Genomic DNA, 23,264 nt, shown 5'->3' with positions numbered 1-23,264 from the left:
TTATTATTCCCATTTTACAGAGAAGGAAACCGAGGCACAGAGAGGCGAAGACCCTTGTCCAAAGTCACTGAGCGGTCTGGCTCCGCCCCCATGTTCTTCACTGCCGTGCAGCGATGCCTGTCTCCTTGCCGTCCTCAGACCGAGCTGTGTGAGGTCGGGGTCTACGTCTGCTGTTCACCTTTACACCCCCAGTGATTGCCGGAGTGCCCAGTCCTCCGTGAGGGTTTGCCATTGAAATAACGAAGGACGGACGATGAAGGCCAAGGCCACCTGTGTAATGCCAGAGTCACGCAGGAACTTCACGTATAAACGCAGCTCTGTTGTCGGAGTGGTGCCATTTTTTCATCATTCCTGCTCAGCAATCTTTGGGACCTTGCAGTCTAAAAGTTCGGCTCAGAGATACTTTTTTTCTCTCTTTTTTTCCTGTTATTTCAACTCTTATGATGAGTGTTTTCTCCAGCATCTGTCAGAGAGATGTTGAAAAACCTCGTCTGTCTGCCACGTCCTGTAACTTTTTGTTCCTATTTTTTATATTCTGTCCTTGACTCCGTGTTCCAGGAAATGCCCACGTCGGGAGCTCTCGGTCACGGCCTCCCCGTCACCGGTCAGCCTGCTCAGCGGCGGTTTCAGCACGTCAGGTACGCGTGCCATGTCCAACACGCCGGGGACGCTCCCTGTTCACAGCAGCCTGCTCTTAAAAAGGGAAATACTCTGGAAATGTACACGATGACCTCGCTTTTTCCTCTGCTCACGGCAGCGCTCCACGCCCCGCCCGAGCTGGTTCTTCTGTCTGTGGACCTGGCGCTGCCCGGAGTTCCTGAGGGGGGCAGTTTCCTGGTTGTTGTCATAGCTGTGGCGGGGGGAGGTCTGGACGGAGCCGTGGCTTGCTGGAGCGGCCTTCCTTAGGCCCCGTGGGAATTCCTGTCTCCGAACCGGGACTCGAGTGTCTGACTGCGAGAGCCCCGCCGTGTCACTGTGAGGCGGGCCCGCAGGCGAGGTCCACGGCCGACTGGAGTGAGCGGATCCCATGTTCTGAGCGAGGCAGCGTCCCATCCCCTCACCTGCCCTCCAGCTCCCTGCGCTGTCGCCTGACGAGGCGGAGAATAGAAACTGACGTGACGCGGGGCCCGCGGGCCTCTCTCTGACACGCCGCTCCTTCCTTCCGCGACGCTGCGGGCTTGTGCGCTCTGGAGTCCAGGGAGAGGGACTCAGACTGTGGTGAGGAGGCAGTGGGGTAATGAGGGCACCCCACCCAGGAGGGCGAGGGGCTGGACAGCAGTGGCTAGGGAGGAGAGTGGCCGGGCCGGTGCCCTGAACTTGAACGGGCCCACCAATGCCCGGGGCTCTCGGTACCTGCAGATGGACTCAGGAGGTCTGGGCCGGCTCGAGGCCCTGCCCTTCTGTAAGCTCCCGGATGCTGCTGGCCCATGGACCACACTTGGGGTAGCAAGGGGATGGGGGCAGCCACAGCCTCCTGCCTCCCCGCTGCTGCCATGCCGGGGGCTCGCGGGGCCCCGCCAGCACAGAGCTGCCCCTGCGGCCTCCGAGGGAGGCACTAGCCCAGCCCAGGCCCACGCAGGCCCCTGCTGCCCAGCATCTCACTGGCCAGGGCTCATGCCAGCCCTGGGGAGAGTGCGGGGCGGGGCAGCACCCATCAGCCTGGGGGCTAGGCAGGGTAAGTGTTTTTCAGAACTGTGGGGGCTGGCTCTGATCTGGGGGGGCGAGGGGGAGCCTTGGGTCAGACCAGGTCCTGTGGCCGTTCACAGCGCCGTGGGTTTCAGCGTCTGCGTCCCCGCGAGTGCCCGGTGAGGCCTGTCTGTGGGGGGAGCACCTGGCAGGTCAGGGACCCTCGGTTCTCTCGGGGCCGAACGACTCAGCAGCATTTGCCCAGCCTGTGCTCGGCCCCCACGGGGTCACTCGGGGTCACGGCAGAGGCTCCCGCAGCGGCAGAGTCTCGCTCCGGTGCAAGCACTCGTGACGGCGGCTCAGGGCCAGGACAGGTGTGGCCTTCCTGGGACCGAGCTGGAAACTGTCCCGACCACGGAGCCCCGAGGGCTTTCAGGGCAGGAGGTGTCCCCGGGAGGGCCCTGGCCGGATTAACTGGCTTAACCGTTAGCCCAGCTCGTGACCCAGCCAGGCCCCTCTGCGGCCCGAGGGCAGGCTGCCCCAGAGACGCTTCCGAACCTGACACGCTCTGCGTGCCATCGAGCTCTTAGGAAAGCTTACGCGGACGTGGAGGGCCTTCTAGGTCATTCTGTGGGTGTCTTCTCCTGGTTTCCCGCTTTGCAGCCCTTTCTGATCCAAGTCCATCTCCACCCTGTGGCCAAGAGGAACTTTCAAACATGGGAACATAACTCTGTTGCTTGCTCATCAGCCCGGGGGCAGGGCGGCCTGAGGGGTGGGGGTAGGGGGCGGGGTGACTCAGGGGTGTTCCACCCCAGCACCTCCGACTTCCCCGCCCCCAGAGGAAGCCCCGGATGGGTGAGCAGGTGGGTCAGGAGGCCGAGGGCCTCCCACAAACCAAAGGGAATAAACAAGGCAAACGCGGGGGGGGGGGGGGGGGGGTAAGGGGTGGGGGCAGGGGGCGGAGGGGGCAGAGGCGGAGGCGGTCCTGGACCCCCAGTCTGGCACCCTCGGGGCTCGCTGGCGCGGGAGGAGGGGCACTGGGGGCCCAGCCCAGGCCCGTGCACAGCAGCCGGGACCCACGGAGCACAGGAAGCTCAGACACGCCCGGGGTGAGAGCCTGCCTCCGGGTCTCGGCCCGCTCAGACCCTTCCCCTCCTCTCCCCGGGCCAGAGCCTCCCCACACGCCGCGGCCAGGCAGGTGCCCGCCTGGTCCAGACCCGCCGAGGACGGAACGAGACCCCCCTTATGTAAACCGAGGCAGGGCAAGAGAACGTGGCCAAAGCCTCTTCAGTGAAGTGAGAATAGGAAGGAAGGACAAAAGGGAGGGAGGGAGGGAGGGGCCACAGCCCAGTCTCTTATGTGAAAAACTTGAAATAAAACATTAAAGCAGCCCTGGCCGGTGTGGCTCAGGGGATAGAGCGTCGGCCTGGGGACCAAAGGGTCCCGGGTTCGATTCCGGTCAAGGGCACGTAACTTGCTCGCAGGCTCCTCCCCGGCCGAGCCCTGGCTGGTCAGACACGTGTTCTCTGGCATTGCTGTCCCTCTGTCTTCCCCTCTCTGTCTTCCCCTCCCTCTCTCTCCCACTCTGAGACTCAGTGGAGAAATACCCTCAGGGGAGGATTCACCCAGCGGTGCCCTAAGGAATAACACACGCGCCTGAGAACCTCACCCCGGAATGGAAGGGCGGTTCTGCGTTCTTTGGAGAACTCATTAATGTAACTCGGGAAATTCATTAATGTAATCCACCCGATGCGTGGATCAAACGAGGCGCTGAAAGGCAGGTGACAAGCGCACCAACCATTCTTGGTGAAAAAAGACAAACGGGGAGAACCCTTCCATGGCCGGAGCGGAGAAAAGCCATCCTAATTATTTTATTTATTTTTTTAAATATATATATATTATTGATTTTTTACAGAGAGGAAGATAGAGGGATAGAGAGTTAGAAACATCGATGAGAGAGAAACATCGATCAGCTGCCTCTTGCACACCCCCCACCAGGGATGTGCCCGCAACCAAGGTACATGCCCTTGACCGGAATCGAACCTGGGACCCTTGAGTCCGCAGGCCGACGCTCTATCCACTGAGCCAAACCGGTCTTGGCAAAAGCCATCCTAATTATGATACAAAGTCCAAAAGCCAACAAAGACAGGACTGGAACTCCGATCACACCCAGAAAATTCTACCGGCCAAAACCAGCAATAACAAGCTAACCAAGTCAGAAGACAAAGTGGAAAACCGTATTTCCAACTTTCCTCACAGGTAGAGCGCCAGCCTAGCATACAAGGGGCTTACAGAAACTGGCGAGGAAACCACAAACCACAAGAAAAAGATAAACAAAGCGTACGAAGAAGCAGTTTGCAGAAAAAAGAGATACAAACACATTAAGTATATTAAAAGATGCTCAGTCACATAACGAAAGAAACACACGACATTGAGATGCCATTTCTCACCCCAAGGCCCCACAGGTGTGGTGATGGGCCCGGGGCAGGACTGGGGAGTGGGCAGAGTGTCCCTGGGGAGGGAGGAGGGGCTGCCCCTGAAGCCACCAGCTCGCTCCTGCCTCCGCGGGGCAGTCTGGCTCCCGAAATGTTCACCCCACAGAGTCAACAGCACATTCAAGACCGTGCACACATGTCAGCGTCGTCTGTGACATCAGAATGCTGGATGCAATCCAAGCGTCCGTCCGCGGGAGGCCAGTGAAGTCGCTTACGGAAGCCCAGGCGGTGGGATACGATGCAGCTATCAACGAGGGGGGCCCTGCAGATGCACAAGGTACAATGTGGGAGAGAACCGCAAATTCCTTTCTGTGTGAAAGAGAGTAAAATAGGAATGCACACGGACCCGTCCTGTGTGTGGAGGGGAATCTGAAAGGATGCTAAATGCACACGGACCCGTCCTGTGTGTGGAGGGGAATCTGAAAGGGTGCTAAATGCACATGTACCCGTCCTGTGTGTGGAGGGGAATCTGAAAGGGTGCTAAATGCACATGGACCCGTCCTGTGTGTGGAGGGGTATCTGAAAGGATGCTAAATGCACGTGGACCCGTCCTGTGTGTGGAGGGGGATCTGAAAGGATGCTAAATGCACACGGACCCGTCCTGTGTGTGGAGGGGAATCTGAAAGGATGCTAAATGCACACGGACCCGTCCTGTGTGTGGAGGGGAATCTGAAAGGATGCTAAATGCACATGTACCCGTCCTGTGTGTGGAGGGGGATCTGAAAGGATGCTAAATGCACACGGACCCGTCCTGTGTGTGGAGGGGAATCTGAAAGGATGCTAAATGCACACGGACCCGTCCTGTGTGTGGAGGGGAATCTGAAAGGATGCTAAATGCACACGGACCCGTCCTGTGTGTGGAGGGGAATCTGAAAGGATGCTAAATGCACACGGACCCGTCCTGTGTGTGGAGGGGGATCTGAAAGGATGCTAAATGCACACGGACCCGTCCTGTGTGTGGAGGGGGGGCCAGTGCGGTCCCTGCGGGAGGGGTGGGCTGAGAGCCTTTTCATCAGAGGCCTCATTTTGCATTTCCTGTTTTTGAGCCCTGTGAACGCACTGCCCGTTCAACAATTTAAAAGCCGATGCGCACGCTGGAAGGTGCTCTGAGCGCCTCTGGGGGGGTGTGCACGGCGGTGGCAGCCGTCTCCGGGCCGGGGAGGGCGGGGGGGGAGGACGTACTTGTCGCTTCCCACATTCTGGCCCGTCGGGCTGTTTGCCGTGTGCACGTACAACTCCTCAATGAAAAGCCACGTCTGTGTAGTTATGGTGACGTGTTTCTGAACACGTGGAAGCAAGCGGTCACGTGGGGTCCCCTTCGGCGTGGGGCTGTCGGGGCCAGGGCCCCGGAGAAGGGGTTCCCTTCCGTTCCTGACACGAGTCCGAGGCTTTCACAATATGTGTGCTGCGAGAGAGAACAGGGGAACTGAGCTGAGAGGGTCCCTTCACCCTCCCTCCCCCCAAAAAAGACACATGGGTGCACTTGGGAGGGGTTGCAAAGATGAGGTTTTATAACGTGCCAGACCTGGGGGACCCAAGCGACTGCCGGGCAGTGACTTGTGGAGAACTCCAGAGGGAGGACAGAAGTGCCTTAAGCTCGTGGTGTACTAGGGGAGGGGGTCCCCAAAGTATGTCCTTGGGGAGGAAGCCAGGCCCTGGGATGGTGAGACCTGGTTTGTTCCTGCTGTGATTCATCGATACCTCCTACCCCGCGGGTGAGGCCTGCTCTCTGACAAGAAGGTAATTAGACGTCTTATGGTTACTGTCCCTTTGACCTTCCGGCGGCTCATCGGTTCTATTCACACGGGTATCGTGGGAGAGGCATTGAACCCGGAGTCAGGACTCCAGACCCTGCACAGCCCTGTCCCCACCCTGATCTGTAAGCCCAGGAAAGACCCCCTTTCTCCCAACCCCAGGTTCTTCCAGGGGTGCAGGCAGGGCCGGACCCGTGAGCCCAGCTGTGTCCTAAACGCTCTGACTTCAACTGGGAAGGAAACAAAGGCAGAATAAAGGGTGGTGCTGGCGGCGATGGTGGTGCTGGCGGCGATGGTGGTGCTGGCGGCGATGGTGGTGGCTAATCCTCACTGTCACTGATCTTACGACCTTGCGTGGAAGCCTCCACGGAGAGCTGAGGAGCTTAGAGTCTCAGGAGGGAGGTGAGCTGCCGAAGGTCATTTGGCAGCCGAGTTTGGCCTTGGCTTTAATTGACGGAGCCCTTGGCTGGGAAAATCAACCCCAATGGCAATTATGGCTCAATGAGAACCAAGGGTTCAATTTACACCAATTAATTTGATGAGACACTTGGAGGACTTGGCGGCTATTATCTAAGGCCGCCTGCCTCCCGCCTCCCCTCCCCGCACCCCCTCCTTAAGCCTCTTCTCCCTCCGAGGGCCTGGGAACCCTTGGGGGATGGGCACCTAAGCCAGGATGAGCGGATGCTGATGCTGGAAATGCTGCAGTCCCGGGTGTGACCACCAGGTGGCGTAGCGGCCGTAGGAAGCCCTGCCCCCAGCGGCTCCAGAAAAACAGAAAATACAAATGAAAAATTCCTTGGCCTGGAAGCAGAGAGTCGGCTGGAAATTCCTGGCGCCTTCTGTCAAATCCGGGAGGCTTGACCTTCTGCAGTAAGCAACGCCTAGGGCGTCCACGGCAGGCACAGGGCAGGGGAAAGGACCTGTTTAAAGCACGTGGGAGGAGAAGGATGAGAGATGCGAGAAGACTCTCGGATGCCTTGGGCTCAGCGGCCTGCTCTAGCCCCGCCGTTCTGCGAGGAGGCGGGGTCCCAGGGCAGCAGGCCCGCCTGGGGGCTGGTGGTGAATGCAGGTTCCTGGGTGGGGAACTGCGTCTGGGCCAGCACGCCTGTGGTCGCTGGTCCAGGCGCAGGTGGGAAGCAGCCACACGCAGCGGGTCCTCTCCCAGGCCGGAGACCGGGCCAGCGAGGGGAAGTCCGGCTCAGGGACTGGTCCGCCCGGCCTGGGAGCGGTGTTCGCACACAGCGGAAAGCACAATTCTGTCCAGATTGGGGCTACGCCCAGCGGCCCCCGGTGCTTTGGTGCGAGTCGCTTCTCTCTCCGCTTCTCCCTGTTTGCTATTTTAAAATGTGCAGTGAATTCCTGCCCGGAGAGCAGAGGAAGGACGCAGCCCCGGCTGTGCATCGGGCCTGGAACCCCCACTCCTGGGCTCCCTGGCTGATGCCATCTTGGCCGAGTTCCCCGCGTCCTCTGGGAGCTTCTGGGAAGCTCAGGGTCCCCCGCCCAGCACTCAGCCGCTCCCCGGGACGGACAGCCGGTTCCTCTCACATCCTGGGCTCCTGGCTGGCCCTCATCTGACCCACACCCCCAATTCCAGCCTCACGCTGAGGTCTGGTCCATGGCAGGCGCCAGGCCACGCAGCAGCTGGCCCGGGGCACGGGGAGAGCAGGCTTTATTTCACTTGTTTATCTTGTTAGTCCTCTTTCCCCATTGATTTTTAGAGAGAGTGGAAGGGAGAGGGAGAGACAGACACATCGATGTGACAGACTCATCGATTGGTTGCCTCCTCACGCACTCCCCCACCAGGGCCGGGAATCGAGCCTGCCACGGAGGTCCATGCCCTTGACCAGAATCGAACCTGGGACCTTCAGTCCGTGGATCGACGCCGTATCCACGGAGCCAAACTGGCTAGGGCGGCTCAGGCTTCAGAGTCTGGTTTGAATCCTGACCCCTCTGTGTGACCTTGGCCGAGCTGCCTGCCCTCGATGAGCCTGTGTTCACGCCTGGGGATCAGCACCACCGTTCTCCTGGCTGCGGTGAGTGAGTGAGGGTGGAGCAGAATGGCCAGCACACAGCAGAGCACACAGCAGAGCACACAGCAGCCCCCGGGAAGCGCGGGCCCAGGCTGGCTTCACGCCTCCTCACACCACACGGGCCGGCCTGAGACACTGGGCCAAGGGGCGTGCGTTTCCTCCTTCCCCGGATCTGCACGCCTGCCCCGCTCCACGTCCCACAGAGGGTTCCACGGGACGCCAGGAACTTGTAGCCATGGTCCTCCCCCCTCCCCACCCCCGGGAGCTTACAATCTAATTAAGGCAACCTGAGCCTCAAAATAGAAGCGTCCCAAAATAGTGCGGCCTGCGAGCTGGGCTCCCGCTGCCTGGCCGGAGGCGCCAGGTAACCCTCCTCCAGCTCCGACCCCACCCCCACCCCGCCTCCTCCCAGTCCAGCCAGGAGGGCCTGCCCGGTCCCCACCTCCGGTCCCCACCTCCGTGCTTTGGCCAGGGCCTGAAATGGTGAAGGTTAGGCCAGCGTTTCCTGATTTAAAGGGCCAGGCACCGAGGGCTCGGAAAGTTTAAGATTCAGGAACACGGGGAGCCGCCCGCGGGGGCTGCTGAGCGCCGTCTCACCCAGGAGCCGAGTGGAGCTTGATCTTTAACCGAGGCCGCGCCCGGTGGAGATTCCTCCTCCAGGTAACTCAGTAACACCAAGGCGTTGCATCTTATCTTCTTTTAAAAACCCACCAGACCTTTCACTCCGCATGGAGAGCCAGACACCCAGGCAGCCCGGCCCAGGGAGCTTGGCCCCCAATGTCCCCTCGGCGGAGCGTGGGGCGTCCATGCGGCCGCTCCTAGAAACGGGGTAACAAAGCATTGGGGTCGTCTCGGGACGGACGACTGTGCGGAGAGGCGATCGAGGCAGATCTGGGCCCGCCGGCCTGTGCTCGCCTGTGGTTCCGGGCAGCAGGCCGACACTCGGGCTCCCTGACCCCCACCCCAGGAGACCTGCCGGGGTGCGGCCGCTCTGGCCATGGCGTTCACGGAGCTCCTGGAGCGAGCTGGGGGCGTGGGCCTCTTCCAGACCCTGCAGGTGCTCACCCTCCTCCTCGCCTCCGTCTTCTTACCCCCCCAAATGCTCCTGGACAACTTCTCGGCGGCCACCCCGCGCCACCGCTGCTGGGCCCACATGCTGGACAGCAGCTCCGAGGCCCCCACGAACCTCACCCGGGAGGCCCTCCTGGCCGTGTCCATCCCGCGGGGCCCCAACCAGGAGCCCCACCCGTGTCGCCGCTTCCGCCACCCACAGTGGCAGCTCCTGGCACCCAACGCCACGGCCGCCAACGGGAGCGAGGCCGCCACGGAGCCGTGCGTGGACGGCTGGGTCTACGACCGCAGCACCTTCACCTCCACCATCGTGGCCCAGGTGAGCCCCCCCTCCCCACACACAGCTTTCCTCCTTCCGGCCTCCAGGGCGGCCGTCCACCTGCAGTGACGGCATGCTGTTCCCTCAGCTTGCTCACGGCCGGCTCTGATGTGCGGCCAGGGCCACAGCACCAACAGGGGTGGGCCCTCACATCCTGCTGGCGGGTCCAGAATCAGTCAGCATTCAGACCCCCACCTTCCGCCTCTGAGCGGCAGGACTGTTCCAAATGCCTCCCTGTCGCACAACCTGGCTGTGATCTCATGGGCTGGGTCTTATTATTACCCCGTTTAATAACGACCAAACGGAAGCACAGAGAGGTGTCGCACCTTGTCCCAGGACACACAGCTAAGGTGTCCTGGGGGCCGGAGCCTGGTTCTCGGCCCCTCTCCTGTCCCGCCTCCAGTGTGGTAAGTGAGCGCCAGGGAGACAAGCAGGCCCTGGGAGTGGGGGAGGGACAGGCAGACGGGAAGGCCTCTCTGAAGAGGGGACATTGGGGTGAGACCTGGGATACAAGGGGAGGAATCAGCCCCGTGGAGGCGGGCAGCCTGGTTCAGGCGAGGTCTGAGTGGGAGCACGTGGAGGCGGTGCTGCTCCCTCAGCAGGAGGGGCGGGGCCCCGTGGGGAGGCGGGGCCAGGTGGGGGAGGCGGGGCCAGGTGGGGAGGCGTGGCCCGGTGGGGAGGCGGGGCCTGGTGGGGAGGCGGGGCCAGGTGGGGAGGCGGGGCCCCGTGGGGGTGGGGCCACGGGGGAGGCGGGGCCCCGTGGGGAGGCGGGGCCAGGTGGGGGAGGCGGGGCCACGCGGGGAGGCGGGGCCCGTGGTGGAGGCCGGTGAGGGCTGGGTTTTCTTCACAAAGTCAGTCCTGAGGGCAGGGAAGGGCTGCGGCCAGGTTGCATTTTCCGAGGTCCCTTTGCAGGTGGACCACGCCCCTCAGGGACGGGGCTCCAACTGCCGTCACCCCGTCACCCCCAGAGAAAGACAGGAGCTCAGCTGTCAGGCTCCTGTAAGGACTGACCGGGAGGGGGCGGGCGGGGTCAGAGGTCAGGGGTGGGTGCCCGCCCCGGGCCGGGGCACAGCCTATGAGAAGCAAGTGTAGGAGGGGGAGAGTTCAACCAAAGGACCTGTATGCATGCATATAAGCCTATCCAACGGTTAAGTTCAACAGGGGATTGGGGCATGCGTGGGGAGAGGGGTGGGATGGGAATGGGGGGATGAGGACAAATATGTGACACCTTAATCAATAAAGAAATTTAAAAAAAAAAAAAAAAAAAAAAAAAAAAAAAAGAAGCAAGTGTAGCCCCATTTCCGGATGAGGAACCCCAGGCCCACACCCCCCTCCGGGGGCCCCACTCAGACCATGGCCCCGTCACATTGTGCCACGTGGCGGCCAGCACACCGGCCACCCTTCACCCGGCCCCAGGGATGGGCCCCACGGTGGACGGCCGAACCCGCAGGACCAGGCTGAGCAGGCGGTCCTGGCTGGGAACTCCGGCCCGGGCCGCCCTTGCGGACCCGGACTCCGCTAGTCCCGCCCTGAGCCGCTGGCGCATCTCCTTCCCTTCCAGTGGGGCCTGGTGTGCGGCAGGCAGGGCCTGAAGCCCGCGGGCCAGGCTGTCTTCATGGCCGGGAACCTGCTGGGCTCCTTGGCCTGGGGCCTCCTCTCCAGCTGGTGAGTCCTCCTCCCCCCTGCTGGCGCCTTCCGGGAATGAGCGTGGAGCGTGCGTGCATGCGTGCGTGTGTGCGTGCATGTGTGTGTGTGTGTGTATGTGTGTGTGCGCGCACACATGTGTGTGGAGGCGGGCAGAGGTACAGAAATGTCACGAAAGGGTTCGTGGTCCCTAAGAGGGACTCCCTTGGTCCAGGTCTGGCCATGGGTCCCAGATCACCAGGGGCAGTGATGACCCGAAGCCCTAGGCCAGTTAGGGTGCCTGGGGAGGAACCGCCCTGAGCACTTTGCCCTCTGCCCTTCAGCCATGGCACCAGCCTTTATTGAGCACCTACTGTGCGCCAGATGCTGCACAGCCCCTGCCCTCAGGGAGCTCAGTCTTCTGGGGAGAAACAGACCCTCTGTTTTAACTTCAAGTCCATGACCAAGTCTTCCACTTCTCCTCCTTCTCCTCTGCCCCCCACCCCACCCCCCAGTGATGTGCCCAGGAAGTAATCCAGCGCCTTCCCCTCTGCCTCTGCCCTCTCCTCCTGCCAGGCACCCCTATCCAGGACCCATGCCACCTACTCTGCCCCCTCGGCTTGTGCCCCTAACCGCCTGCTTGGAGCCTCCATTTGGAGGCCTCACTGCCACGGCCCAGCCCAGCCCCCCACACCAGCTCCATTCTGGAAAGCAGCCCCACCCTATGGCGTACCCCGGAACCCTAGAGCCACCCCTGTTTTCCTCCCCTCACCCCACTTTCACAAACATCCCCCACCCCCTCCCTCTGCACGCTGCCCCCTTGCTCAGGTCGCCACCATCCCAGGCCTGGGCAGCCCCCGCCCCCCTCAGCCTCTGCTGGGCCGCAGCCCACTCCCTCAGCTTGTGTGCGGATCCGGTGGGTGCTCACCCGGGACGGTCCCTGCCCACTGCTGCCTGGCGCTTGGCAGCCCCCCCTCTGCTTGGCGCCCAGCACGCAGGCCTCGGCTCCAGGCTCCTCCTCAGAGGGCCCCAGCCTGGCCGACTGGGATCCTGCCCCACCCTCAGCACAGCACCCTCTGCGGCACCCGCCGCGTATTGTGTCCCCTCCTGACGTCGCTCCGAGAAGGCAGGGGCTCGGGCGTGGCTCCCCCAGTGCCGGCCTTGGCACGGTTATGACGTCGTAAGTGGATGAAGGATTCCCAGCTCTGGCTCTCCGGGCAGCGGGCGCTGCGGTCCCACTGCTGAGCCCCAGTTCCCGCTCGCGTGTCCCCGCTTCCTGACACGGGTCCTCCTGTAAGTGGAGACCCAACCCCCCCCCCGACCCCCCCGGGGTTGCTGGATGTCTTAGTGAGTAATCACGTGGAGCTTGCGCCGAGCCTGGCAATGCCGGCCTCGTGCCGTGGTTCTCTGTGGGCCTAGGCCAGTGGTCGGCAAACTCATTAGTCAACAGAGCCAAATATCAACAGGACAACGATGGAAATTCCTTTTGAGAGCCAAATTTTTTAAACTTAAACTTCTTCTAACGCCACTTCTTCAAAGTAGACTCGCCCAGGCCGTGGTATTTTGTGGAAGAGCCACACTCAAGGGGCCAAAGAGCCGCATGTGGCTCGTGAGCCTCAGTTTGCCGACCACGGCCTAGGCTACCCTGAGCCTGGCGGGAGCCGAGCGCAGGGCGGGGCGGGCAGCCTCTGCTCCCTCCGCGGTGCGATGGTCCGCGGTCCCGGGACCTGGGTCAGAGCCAGGGCGGCGTCCGTGCTCCGGGTGCTGCTCAGACAGGCAGGGCCCGGGCCGGCCCTCCTCTCTCCCGTCGAACACACACACACTTAGCTGGACGCAGGCAGCGGTTCAGGCCGGGCGGCCCGGGCGGAGGGCCCTCCAGGTGTGGGTTGTCTCCCGGGAGCCCTGTCCCAGGCACAGGCGGGCGGGGAGCTAGCTGGCTGGCCCAGGGTCCCCTGTGCTCAGCTCAGTCCCTTCGCTCAGGGTCTTGATTTTCACAGCAGCCCTACAAGCAGGCCATGGTGAATACCTCCATTTTACAGGTGGGCAAACTGAGGCTCCGAGACATTGAGTCATGAGCTCAAGGTTACCCAGGAAGGGCAGAGCAGGACTCAAACCCAGTCTCTTTTCCCCCCATAATTTTCAAATTATTGATTGATTTGAGAGAGAGAAGAGAGAGGGAGAGCGAGAGAGAGAGGTGTTGTTCCACTTATTTATGCATTCAGTGGTTAATTCTCGTATGTGCCCTGACCGGGCATTGAACCCACAACCTTGGCATAGTGGGACAATGCTCTAACCACTGAGCTACCCAGCCAGGGCCCAAAGTCCATTCTTGACCGTGAGGCTACGCTGCCCGCTGAGAGCAAGGCGGCTGCCATTTCCGTGGCACGCAGTCGCACGTGCTCCTGGGGTTCCGAGAAGGAGGTGCGGGCACATGGGGCTCCAGCAGGCACCGCCTCCTTCCTCCATGTCCCAGGGCCCCCTCCAGGCCCCGCTGTGCTTCTCCCCAAACAGGTTTGGGCGGAAGTCCATGCTGAGCTGGTGCTGCCTCCAGGTGGCCCTGGCCAACACCAGTGCCGTCTTTGCCCCCAATTTCCTCGTCTATTGTGGCCTCCGGTTTCTGAACGCTTTCGGATTGGCCGGCATCATCCTGACCTCGACGACGCTCCGTGAGTCACCGGCTCGGCCCCCGTCCTGTCCTGGGAGGTGGGGAGGGTGGGGCTCAGGGCACCACGCGTGCGCTCCCCTGCACCTCCATCGCCTTCCAGTGGTGGAGTGGACCACGACACGCAGGAGGGCGGTCACCATGACGACCCTGGGACGCACCTACTCACAGGCCAGATGGTCCTGGGTGGTCTGGCCTTCGCCCTGCGGGACTGGCAAGCCCTCCATCTGGCCACGTCGACGCCCTTCTTTGCCATCTTCCTGATATCCTTGCAGGCACAGAGTGGGGAGAGCATCGCTGAACAGGAGCGGGACCCAGGGAGGGAGGGTGCCCCCCTACCCCAGCACCCTGGCTGGCCACGGGTTCCGAAATGCTGAGAGGCCTGGGAAGGGAGTGATGTGAGCAGAGCCCTGGCTGGTGAGAGACAGTCTGGGACTCAGAGTTCCAGGGCATTTCAGCCAGAGGCCTGAGGGCCCCATCCGGCCCACCGGCCTCCCGCACACTGGCATCTTCACGCCCCCTCCCCACCCCACTCCCACACACACTCGCACATCACCTCTCATGCCTGTGGGCATCCGTGTCGGTGAGGACCGGCATCAGATTCGGAAGGATTTCATCCTCACTATTACGTTGGTGCCACGAAAATCCCTGGGGTGTGCAAACCCCTGCTTGGGGGGGGGGGGGGGGGGAGATACAGGAACAGACACAAATTCAGGTCCCCAAGGTTCTCTGTGCCCTGAGTCAGCGTTGAGCTCACCTGGGCCCTGGTACGTCTGCTCTGGGGGCAGCGAGTCCTAAGGGCTCGTTCATTCTTCTCAGATGTTCACTGCGCTCCACCCAGGCCCGACATGGCTTTAGGCACTGCGGCCACAGCAGCACATGCAGCCGCTGGCCACGGGGGGTTTTTGTTGGATCAACAGGCTCCGTGGCAACGAGGAAGACAGCCCATAGTTACACTAATTCGGCAGCCCCCCGGGTCGCACTGAGGGGCGTCCTGGGTGCTGTCGGTAACACCACTGAGGGACTGAGGCCCAGAGAGAGAGGTCGGGCGACCTGCCCGAGGCCACACAGCTGTGAGTGCCAGGGGCCGGACTGGCAGGCTGGCTGCAAGCAGGGCCGAGAGCCTGTCGGCTGGGAAAGCGCTGCCCCCTCACCAGGGAGACCCCCTCCCTGCCCATCTGCCCTGAGGCCGGGAAGGAGCAGACTCGCTTATAAAACCATCTCCCCTGACAGGGGGTGTTTTAAACATGTGGTGTGTGTTTTGTTTGTTTTTAAATTCAGCATGGCGTACGCTTTCTGCCATAGAAATGCCCCAGAAAAAAAAAAAAAAGAAATGGCCCCAGGATCACCCAGGCCTGGCAGCCTGAGCTGGCCGTGCCCAGTGCTCAGATGGGCAGGGTCCCGGCAGCCAGGAAGCCAGATGGGGTGGGCCTGGGGGAGAGTGGCCAGGCGTCAGGGCGCATCTGAAACCATCAGGGACTGCGCTGCCCAGCCTGGCATTAGCAGTGGAGACGTGGCCGCCTTCTCCTCACGCCCACGGCAGTGGGAGGGTCTGCCGCCCACCTGACTGGGGAGTGCCCAGCCTGCTCGAAAGAACAAAGGCCCAGCAGCACCCGCTTCTCTAACAGGTGGCTGCCGGAGTCCGCACGATGGCTCATTATCACGGGCAAACCAGGACGCGCGCTCCAGGAACTCAAGAAGGTGGCCAGGATAAACGGCCACAAGGAAGCCAAAAAGGCCCTGACCATAGAGGTGAGATGCTGCTGTTGGTGACCCAGAGTGTGGGACCTGGCTGGGGAAGGGCACCCACCGATGTCTTATCAGTATTACCATCAACTTCACCACGGCCCACACCACCGCCTCCACCATCAACACCACCAGTACCATCACCACCTCCATCATCACCACCACCACCACCACCATCACCATCACCACCTCCATCAACACCACCAGTACCATCACCACCTCCATCATCACCACCACCACCTCCATCAACATCACCAGTACCATCACCACCTCCATCATCACCACCACCACCTCCATCAACACCACCAGTACCATCACCACCTCCATCATCACCACCACCACCCCCATCAACACCACCAGTACCATCACCACCTCCATCATCACCACCACCACCACCACCATCACCATCACCACCTCCATCACCACCACCAGTACCATCACCACCTCCATCACCACCACCACCACCATCACCACCACCACCTCCATCAACACCACAAGTACCATCACCACCTCCATCATCACCACCACCACCATCAACACCACCAGTACCATCACCACCTCCATCACCACCATCACCTCCATCATCACCACCACCTCCATCAACACCACCAGTACCATCACCACCTCCATCATCACCACCACCACCTCCATCAACACCACCAGTACCATCACCACCTCCATCATCACCACCACCACCTCCATCAACACCTCTACAAAACACCACTACCATCACCAGTACCATCACCACCACCACCACCACCGCCACCACCACCATCACCACCACAAGTACCATCACCACCTCTACAAAACACCACTACCATCACCATCACCATCACCACCACCTCCTCCATCACCACCACCATCTCTATCACCACCACTTCCATTCTCATCACCATCACCACCATCATCATCACCACCACCACCACCATCAACACCACCAGTACCATCACCACCTGTACAGAACACCACCACCATCACTATCACTATCACCACCACCATTATCACCATCACCACCACCTCCATCCTCATCACCATCACCACCACCACCACCTTCACCACCATCACCATCACCACTATCACCACTACCATCACCACCGTTGCCACCATCATCACCATGATTACCATCCTCATCACCACCATGGTTACCTCCATCATCACGACTGTTACCACCTCCACTATACCCACCATCACCACCACTATCATCATTTCTACTCAAACACAACTACCATCACTACCACCAATAATAACACTACCACTAACATCAACACCATCATCAACAGCATTACAACTATCCACACTCCACCATCACCTCCATCACCTCCATCACTATCCACACTCCACCATCACCTCCATCACCTCCATCACTATCCACACTCCACCATCACCTCCATCACCACCAGCAGGCCGCCACTATCAACTTTATCTTCATCACCGCTAGCATCACCATCAGCATCTCTACAAAACACCATCAACACCATCACCATTACCTTCACCACCATCATGACCGTTGTCACCACCACCACCAATAACAATACAACCATTATCAACAACCTATCCACAGCACCACCACCTTATCATTCACCACCTCAATCCACATACTAGTGTACTGCACACTCACCTCATGGGCTTCTCCATGTGTTTGGGAATCAGGATGCTCTTATTTGAAGGTAGCTATCTCAAGGAAGCAGGTGTGGAGGATGTGCGGCCAAAGACTAGGGGAGGCAAAATGCCCTGGGGCGGAGGATCAGGGAAGGCTTCTAGGAGGAGGCGGGCTGCAGCTGAGTGGGCCTGACTGAGCACAGGGCAGGCAGGGCTCAGAGGCACAGGAGGAGACTGGATGGGCACTTGGGGCGCAGGGAGCCCGTGTGGCTGGCACGCCCTGATGCCAGCCTTGGTGAATGAGGGGAAGGTGGGCTTTGTGCAGTACCTGCCAAGAGCAGCTTGCAGCCTGCAGCCCAGAGGGCCGGAGCTGGGACACAGACTCTCCTTGCTTCCGAGTGGGTGGCCAGGTCTGCAGAAGCAGCTCAGCCAGAAGGCAGGGCAAACCCTGCCTGTCCCCACCCCCCTCGCCCCCTGGGGCTCTCCAGCCTCCACAGTCAAGGCCAGGCTCCCCCATCACTCCGGACACCAACCCGGGCCTGGGGGTGGGGCAAGGCCACCGCCCCATCCTCACGGTGGCCCCGTTCTCCCCGGAGGTGCTGCTGTCCTGCACGGAGGAGGAGGTGGCCTCGGCGAAGGCCCGCCAGTCGCTGCTGGACCTGTTCCGCGTGCCCATTCTCCGCCGGAGAAGCTGCTGTCTGTTAGCGGTGAAGTACGCCACCCTTACCTCCCCTCCGGGACACAGAGCTGCAGAGGGCCGGGGAGTGCTGTGTGTGTGGGGGAGTCCCCTGCAGGCCTCTTTGGGGTGCGTTTCTGGCTGGGACAGGCAGCCCCCCAGGAGGCAGGAGAGAGGCAGCGCGTGGAGATGTGGTCGGTCTGGAGGCAGCTCCGCAAGAGGCCAGCTGGGGGAGCGGCCGGGGTCAGGCTGAGAGCACAGGGCAGGCGGGAGCCCCAGCCCCGCGGTGGCTGGAGCGGACCCTGCTTGTCAGCATTGGACTCACCCCAACAGTCACCCCTAGCGGGCTGAGTGCCTGGGGCACCTCCTTACTGCTCTGACCAACCCTGTGAGGAAGTTCATTTGCCCCCCACGCACAGGAGGGGACGGGGCCCAGAGCGCAGGTAACTTGCCCGAGGTGACGAGAGGATTTGAGCCGAGGCCGAGCTGTCTCCTCTCCCGGATTCACCTGTGGGCCCACGTGGAGCATGGACTCCTTGCCCCGCCCCAGGAGGCTCCGTCTTGGCACCCCAGGGCGCCAGGGACCAAGAAAAGTCCCCTTAATAAAGCGATCGCAGTTAAGGTGACTTCTAGGAGGGCTTGTTGAAAGCGAGGGTCAGCTTCGATGGGGACTCATCCTATATAATAAAAGCCTAATATGCAAATTGACCAAATGATGGAACAACCGGTCGCTATGACAGGTACTGACCACAAGGGGGCAGATGCTCAACACAGGAGCTGCCCCCAGCCCACAGGCCCTGATTGGTGGTGGCAGGGGGCGGGGCCGGCGAGCAGGTGGCGCCAGGCCAGCCAAGGCGGGTGCCAGCAGGGGTCCCCCGATCACCCTGCTGGTTGCCCCACAGATCGGCCCTATCCATGCACAAATTCCGTGCACTGGGCCTCTAGTCTTGAAATAACACTGAAGGTTATGAAGCGTTTATTTTATGCTGTATTTGACCACACATGGGTTGTCTGGGTTAGAATGGCAAACATTTGCTGCGTCTTGGAACAGAGGCTGGATCACATGCTCTTGGTGTGTTCACGTTTCTTCCTGACACACTAGAAGGACCATCCAGGTCTCTTTCCCGCGTCCAGGCTTCCCGGCCACTCCCCGGGGCCGCTCCGCGGCCTCTGGTGTTTAGAGCTCAGGCTGGAGGGCGCCCTCTCCGTCTCCTGTGGCTGTTAACCAGCGACGGGGCTGAGGCTCTGGGCCCTCAGTCAGCCCCGTGTGTGCGCCGCGTCCCCTTCACTCACTCTCTTCGCTGACGCGGAATCGCGGCGGCTTCTCTACTGTGCGGCCGGCACAGGCACAGCCTTCGGGTGACCTGACGCAGCAGGAGGGCGGGGTGGGGGTGGGGGCGGGGAGTGTCCAGGTGAAACAGGGATGGGGACAGGTTTGAAAAGCGATCGAGAGTAAGTTCAGGTCGTGGCCACTTGTGCATCCAAATTCAATCTCCAAACCGGAAATTCAGCTGCTGTAGGTTCAGAGCCCGGGGCAGGGTGCCCTTCCCCCGCCCCCCCAAGCAGACTGAGGTCCGCCAGTGGGGACCAACTCGGCAAGGGCGGGGGGCCGGCGGGGGCAGGGGAGAAGTCCTGTCACATTCACAGCCGGGCCCCAGGCCACCCCTGGGAGCTGGGTGGCCCTTCTTGTCCCTCTGGCCGGGCCCACCTGTCCTGGGTGCTGTCCCAGCTGGGAAGCAGCACCCCAAGGCTGGGGAATGCACTTCCCATCCTGAAGGTGGGCCCAGCCGCCTTCCCCACAGAGACGTGCTTCTCTCCTGAGTCCCATCTTTAAAGACAGAAATGGCCACCGAGGGGGGCAGTGGCCTCTGGTTACTAGAGCCGGAGCCAGGCCGTGGCTCCAGAAACAAAGCCAGGGGCGCTGGAGCCGGACCGGGAGCAGCTCAGCTGACCGCAGGGCCCTGTCCACCTGGCCGGTCAAGCCTCCGTCTGATGGTGGCCAGGAGCCCGCCCAGGCCCCTGGCCACGGCCCTCCCCACCCTGTCCCGGGGGACAGCCTGGGGAGGGGCCTCCCCCCGACTTCTGGCTTTGCCCTGCAGCTTCTCCCACATGATCTCCGACTACGGGCTGGTCTTCGACCTGCAGAGCCTGGGCCGTGACATCTTCCTCCTCCAGGTGCTCTTCGGAGCCGTGGGCTTCCTGGGCCGGGCCGCCAACGACGTCCAGCTCGGGTTCTCGGCCGCCGCGTGGTGCTGGCCCGCTCCCAGGCCGCGGGAGGCCTCTCCATCCTGGCTAACGTGCTGGTCCCACAGGTGAGGCCAGGGTGGCGGGAGGAGACGGCGCCGCTGACCGCCGGTGTCCTCGCCGCCCTGCCTGGCACCGCACTTAACACGCTGGCCATCTCCCCTCCCGGCCCCGAGGCTGCGGGCCCGTCACCCCAGCTCTGCCCACGTCCGTCACGGTGGCAGCCTGTGCCTGTCACCTCAGGAGCCCAGTCCCCAAGCAGCCCCGCCCGTTTCCCTACGGACATCGCGGTTCGGAGCGGCGAAGCAGGCTGGCGGAGCGGGAGCCAGGGCTGGGCCAGCCTCGGGCCGGAGGCTGGAGCTGCAGGGAAGAAGGGCCAGGAGGCGGGCGGGCGTGAGGTTCTGGGATGAGGCAGGACAGGCGCCACGTGTGTGGCTCTCTTCCCAGAAGCAAGAGGCAGCGAGCTGGGGCTGCGGCGCCCTGGTCTGGCTCTCCCTGCACGAGGCGCGATGCCTGGAGGCCTCTCCCGTCCCGTCTGTAGCTCAGGAGGGCCCCGGGCCTGGACCTGGACCTGGGCTTCCGTGAACCCAGCCATTCCCCGTGGTTCTCGGTGACCCCAGGACCCCCACAGGCAGGCGGAGGGACAGTGAGAAGGATTCTGGGTACCTGGGTCCCGCGTGACCCTCTCCTTCACAGGAAGGACCCAGGGCGCTCAGCCACGCCACCTGCTGGCCAGCTCCCCCACCCCAGACCTGGCTGGGTTCGCGCCTTGCACCCCGCTGGCCACCGCCATGAGGTCTCCCGCCTGAGTCCCGCCTGGCCCTGGCGGCCACCTGCTTCCGGCCCAGCGAGGCCCGTGGAGAGCCCAGCCTCCCTCCGGCCGGCACCTCCCCGCAGACCCATCTCTCTCCTCCGCCCAGACCGGCAGGCCCTGCGCGCCGCCTTCGCCGTCCTGGGGAAGGGCTGCCTCGGCGTGTGCCTGACCTGCTACTCTGTCTACAAGTCGGAGCTCTTCCCGACCTCCCTGCGGTAGGCGGGCTGCGGCCGTGCCCGGGCTGCCAGGCCGGGGGGTGAGGAAGGGACACCCTGAGAGGGCCAGTGGGGAGGCAAGGAGGGCTGGGCGTCCAGGGATACACCGCAGAGGGCAGAGGGGACCGGCTGCCAACACGGCCCCGCGTCCTTCCCCCAAAGGCCGCCCTCAGCCGGGGCCTCAGAGCCGCCACACAGGGTCCTCGGCGCCTCCAGCCTGAGGTGGGAGCCGCTTTGGGCCGCAGAGCCCTCCGTGCAGGTAGAACCTCAGAAGAGCCCTGGTGAGGGCGCCAAGAGCTGCCCCGGTGCAGTGGGGACCCCTCCTTCTCCCCCTGCCCCTCCCTGCCCCCCAGAGTTACCCTCAGAACCAAGGCTCGCGGGACACGGAAAACCAGTGGTCTCAAGTGAGACCGCCCCCCCCACGTTGGGCAGGAGGGTAAACTGAGGCTTAAGGACTCGAATCAGAGGACTTCCTCAATAGACGGCAGGAGTGGCCCTCCGTCCCCTGACTCCCGCCCAGTGCGCTTTCCCTCACTGATGGCGCTCGCGTACTCGCGTGTCCATCCTTCCGCTCGTTTGTTTGATGTGCGTTGATCGAGTTTGTTGCGATTATATAGAAAGCGCAAGCTGGCAACGCAGGGGCCTAGCAGGAGCCCCGAGGCAAGCCTCCCAGTCACCTAAGACCAGCATGAGTGGCCCTAGAGCTCCCAGAAGGCAGAGGCCCCTAGAAGGGACAATCTAGGTGGGCTCCATGGAGGAGGTGACCTTAAGGGAGACCTTGAGGAGGGCAACTCCCTTAGCCCAGTTGTTCCTCCCCTGGCATCTCCTGACCCAGCCAAATGTCCCCCTTTGGGGAAGTCCCCCTCTAGAGTGCCCACTCTGACAAGGGTTGGGGCCGCGCCCTCTGCCCACAGGATGACGGCCGATGGCTTCCTGCAGTCGGCGGGGCAGCTGGGCGCTGTGATAGGCCCCCTGATCACGATGACCCGCCAGGCTCTGCCGCTGCTGCCCCCCCCCATCCACGGGGTCATCCTCATCGTTTCCAGTTTTGTCCTACCCGTCCTCCCGGAGACTCGGGGCCTCCCTCTCCCCGACACCAGCCAGGACCTGGAGAGCAGTGAGTGACCCCAGGCCCCTGGAGTGGCCACGGGGCGGGCAGACGTGGTGGCCACAGGCCAGGGAGCCGTCCTGGGCGGGGAGGGCGGGGCCTGGGCGGGGCTTGTCATCGGGGACCCCACGCTCAGGGCCGGGCACGGAGGGCGGCCAGGCTTCGGTTTCTGAAACGATTTCATCTTGACGACAGCCCCGCGGGGAGGCCGCCGGCCGCGCTCTGCATTTCCGAAGGCCGTGAAGCGGCCTATCGCGGTCTCACGGGGAAAGGGACGGAACTTGGGCAGGAACACGTGATGGCTCCGAGCCAGCTCTGCAGCCGGGCTGCCCGCAGCTGAGCCCCTGCCTGCCTGGGCGAGTGGCTAACCTCCCCCCAAACTGATGGAGCGGCAGCCTCAGCGGTCCAGGGGGCGGCGGGGGGCGTGGAGAGGGGGTTCCCACAGAGCATTCCAGGCCCACAGATCCGCAGGCGCGTGGGTTCTCTTGGGCCCTCCAGGGACAAATCATGCCACCTCATGTATGTTCCTGGCGAGACTAGAAGTGAGGGAACATCCTCAACCCTCTTCATAGTCAGAGTCCCTTTCCGTGTCTGCTGCCTCGTTTGGAGAAGGGGTGTTAGAGAAAGAACACGCAGCCTCGCTCCAAGAGTCGTTTGGGTTTAAATTATACAAAAGCTCCAAGGCCAGGGCCTGGCCCCGCACGCACTCTCTCGGCGGCTGCGGGGTCCGGGGCGAGGGTGCTGATGGGGAGCCTCGGGCAGAGCAGGGGCCAGGCCCCGAGGACAGTAATGGTGACGCGGGTGCTGGCGGCCTCGTTGTTTAATCAGCCTCTCACTGAGCCCAAACCATACCCCCCGGCGCTGCCCCGGCAGCCTCGCTGTGGAGGCCGAGGAGGGCCTGGGCGGTGGAACTTGCCGGGTGCCCCGCCGGGAAGCAGGCGGTGCCGCCGTGTTCAGGCACCTGCTGTGCTCCGGTGGGGGGTAGTCAGAGGACCCTCATCCCCTGGAGCTGCGCTCCCCTAACGCCCGCCCCGTTCTGCCTCCACGCTCCCGCCCCTCACCGTCTCTCTGTTGGTCCTTCCAGGAGGTCGGCAGCAGCCGGGGGCACCTGGCGAGAGGCGGCCATTACAGAAAGCACCTGGTTCTAGAATCCCACCGTCGGAGCCCCTTTGGTCAAAGATGCACATGGAGGCACCTCCTCATCTCCAATCGGAGCGTGGAAGCCACGCGGGCAGCTGGAGGGTTCGGTGCTCCGGGGCCAGGCGGCCGTCCGGCTCTCCCT

General features: G+C 62.4%; 1 protein-coding gene across 1 annotated transcript; it reads left to right on the top strand.

The window, feature by feature from the left end:
* The first annotated feature begins 8,902 nt into the window (after nucleotides 1–8,902).
* SLC22A11 (solute carrier family 22 member 11) lies at nucleotides 8,903–21,999 on the top strand. The gene is given in 11 exon segments (XM_054725713.1): nucleotides 8,903–9,295; nucleotides 10,857–10,960; nucleotides 13,430–13,584; nucleotides 13,684–13,746; nucleotides 13,749–13,851; nucleotides 15,209–15,332; nucleotides 17,522–17,637; nucleotides 19,701–19,834; nucleotides 19,837–19,912; nucleotides 20,764–20,874; nucleotides 21,789–21,999. Coding segments are annotated over 11 exon segments (1,590 nt in total).
* The last annotated feature ends 1,265 nt before the right edge of the window (nucleotides 22,000–23,264 follow it).

Source organism: Eptesicus fuscus, chromosome 13, assembly GCF_027574615.1.
Source record: "Eptesicus fuscus isolate TK198812 chromosome 13, DD_ASM_mEF_20220401, whole genome shotgun sequence".
In the NCBI taxonomy this organism is placed as follows: Eukaryota; Metazoa; Chordata; class Mammalia; order Chiroptera; family Vespertilionidae; genus Eptesicus; species Eptesicus fuscus.
This window is presented reverse-complemented; position numbering and strand designations above follow the sequence as displayed.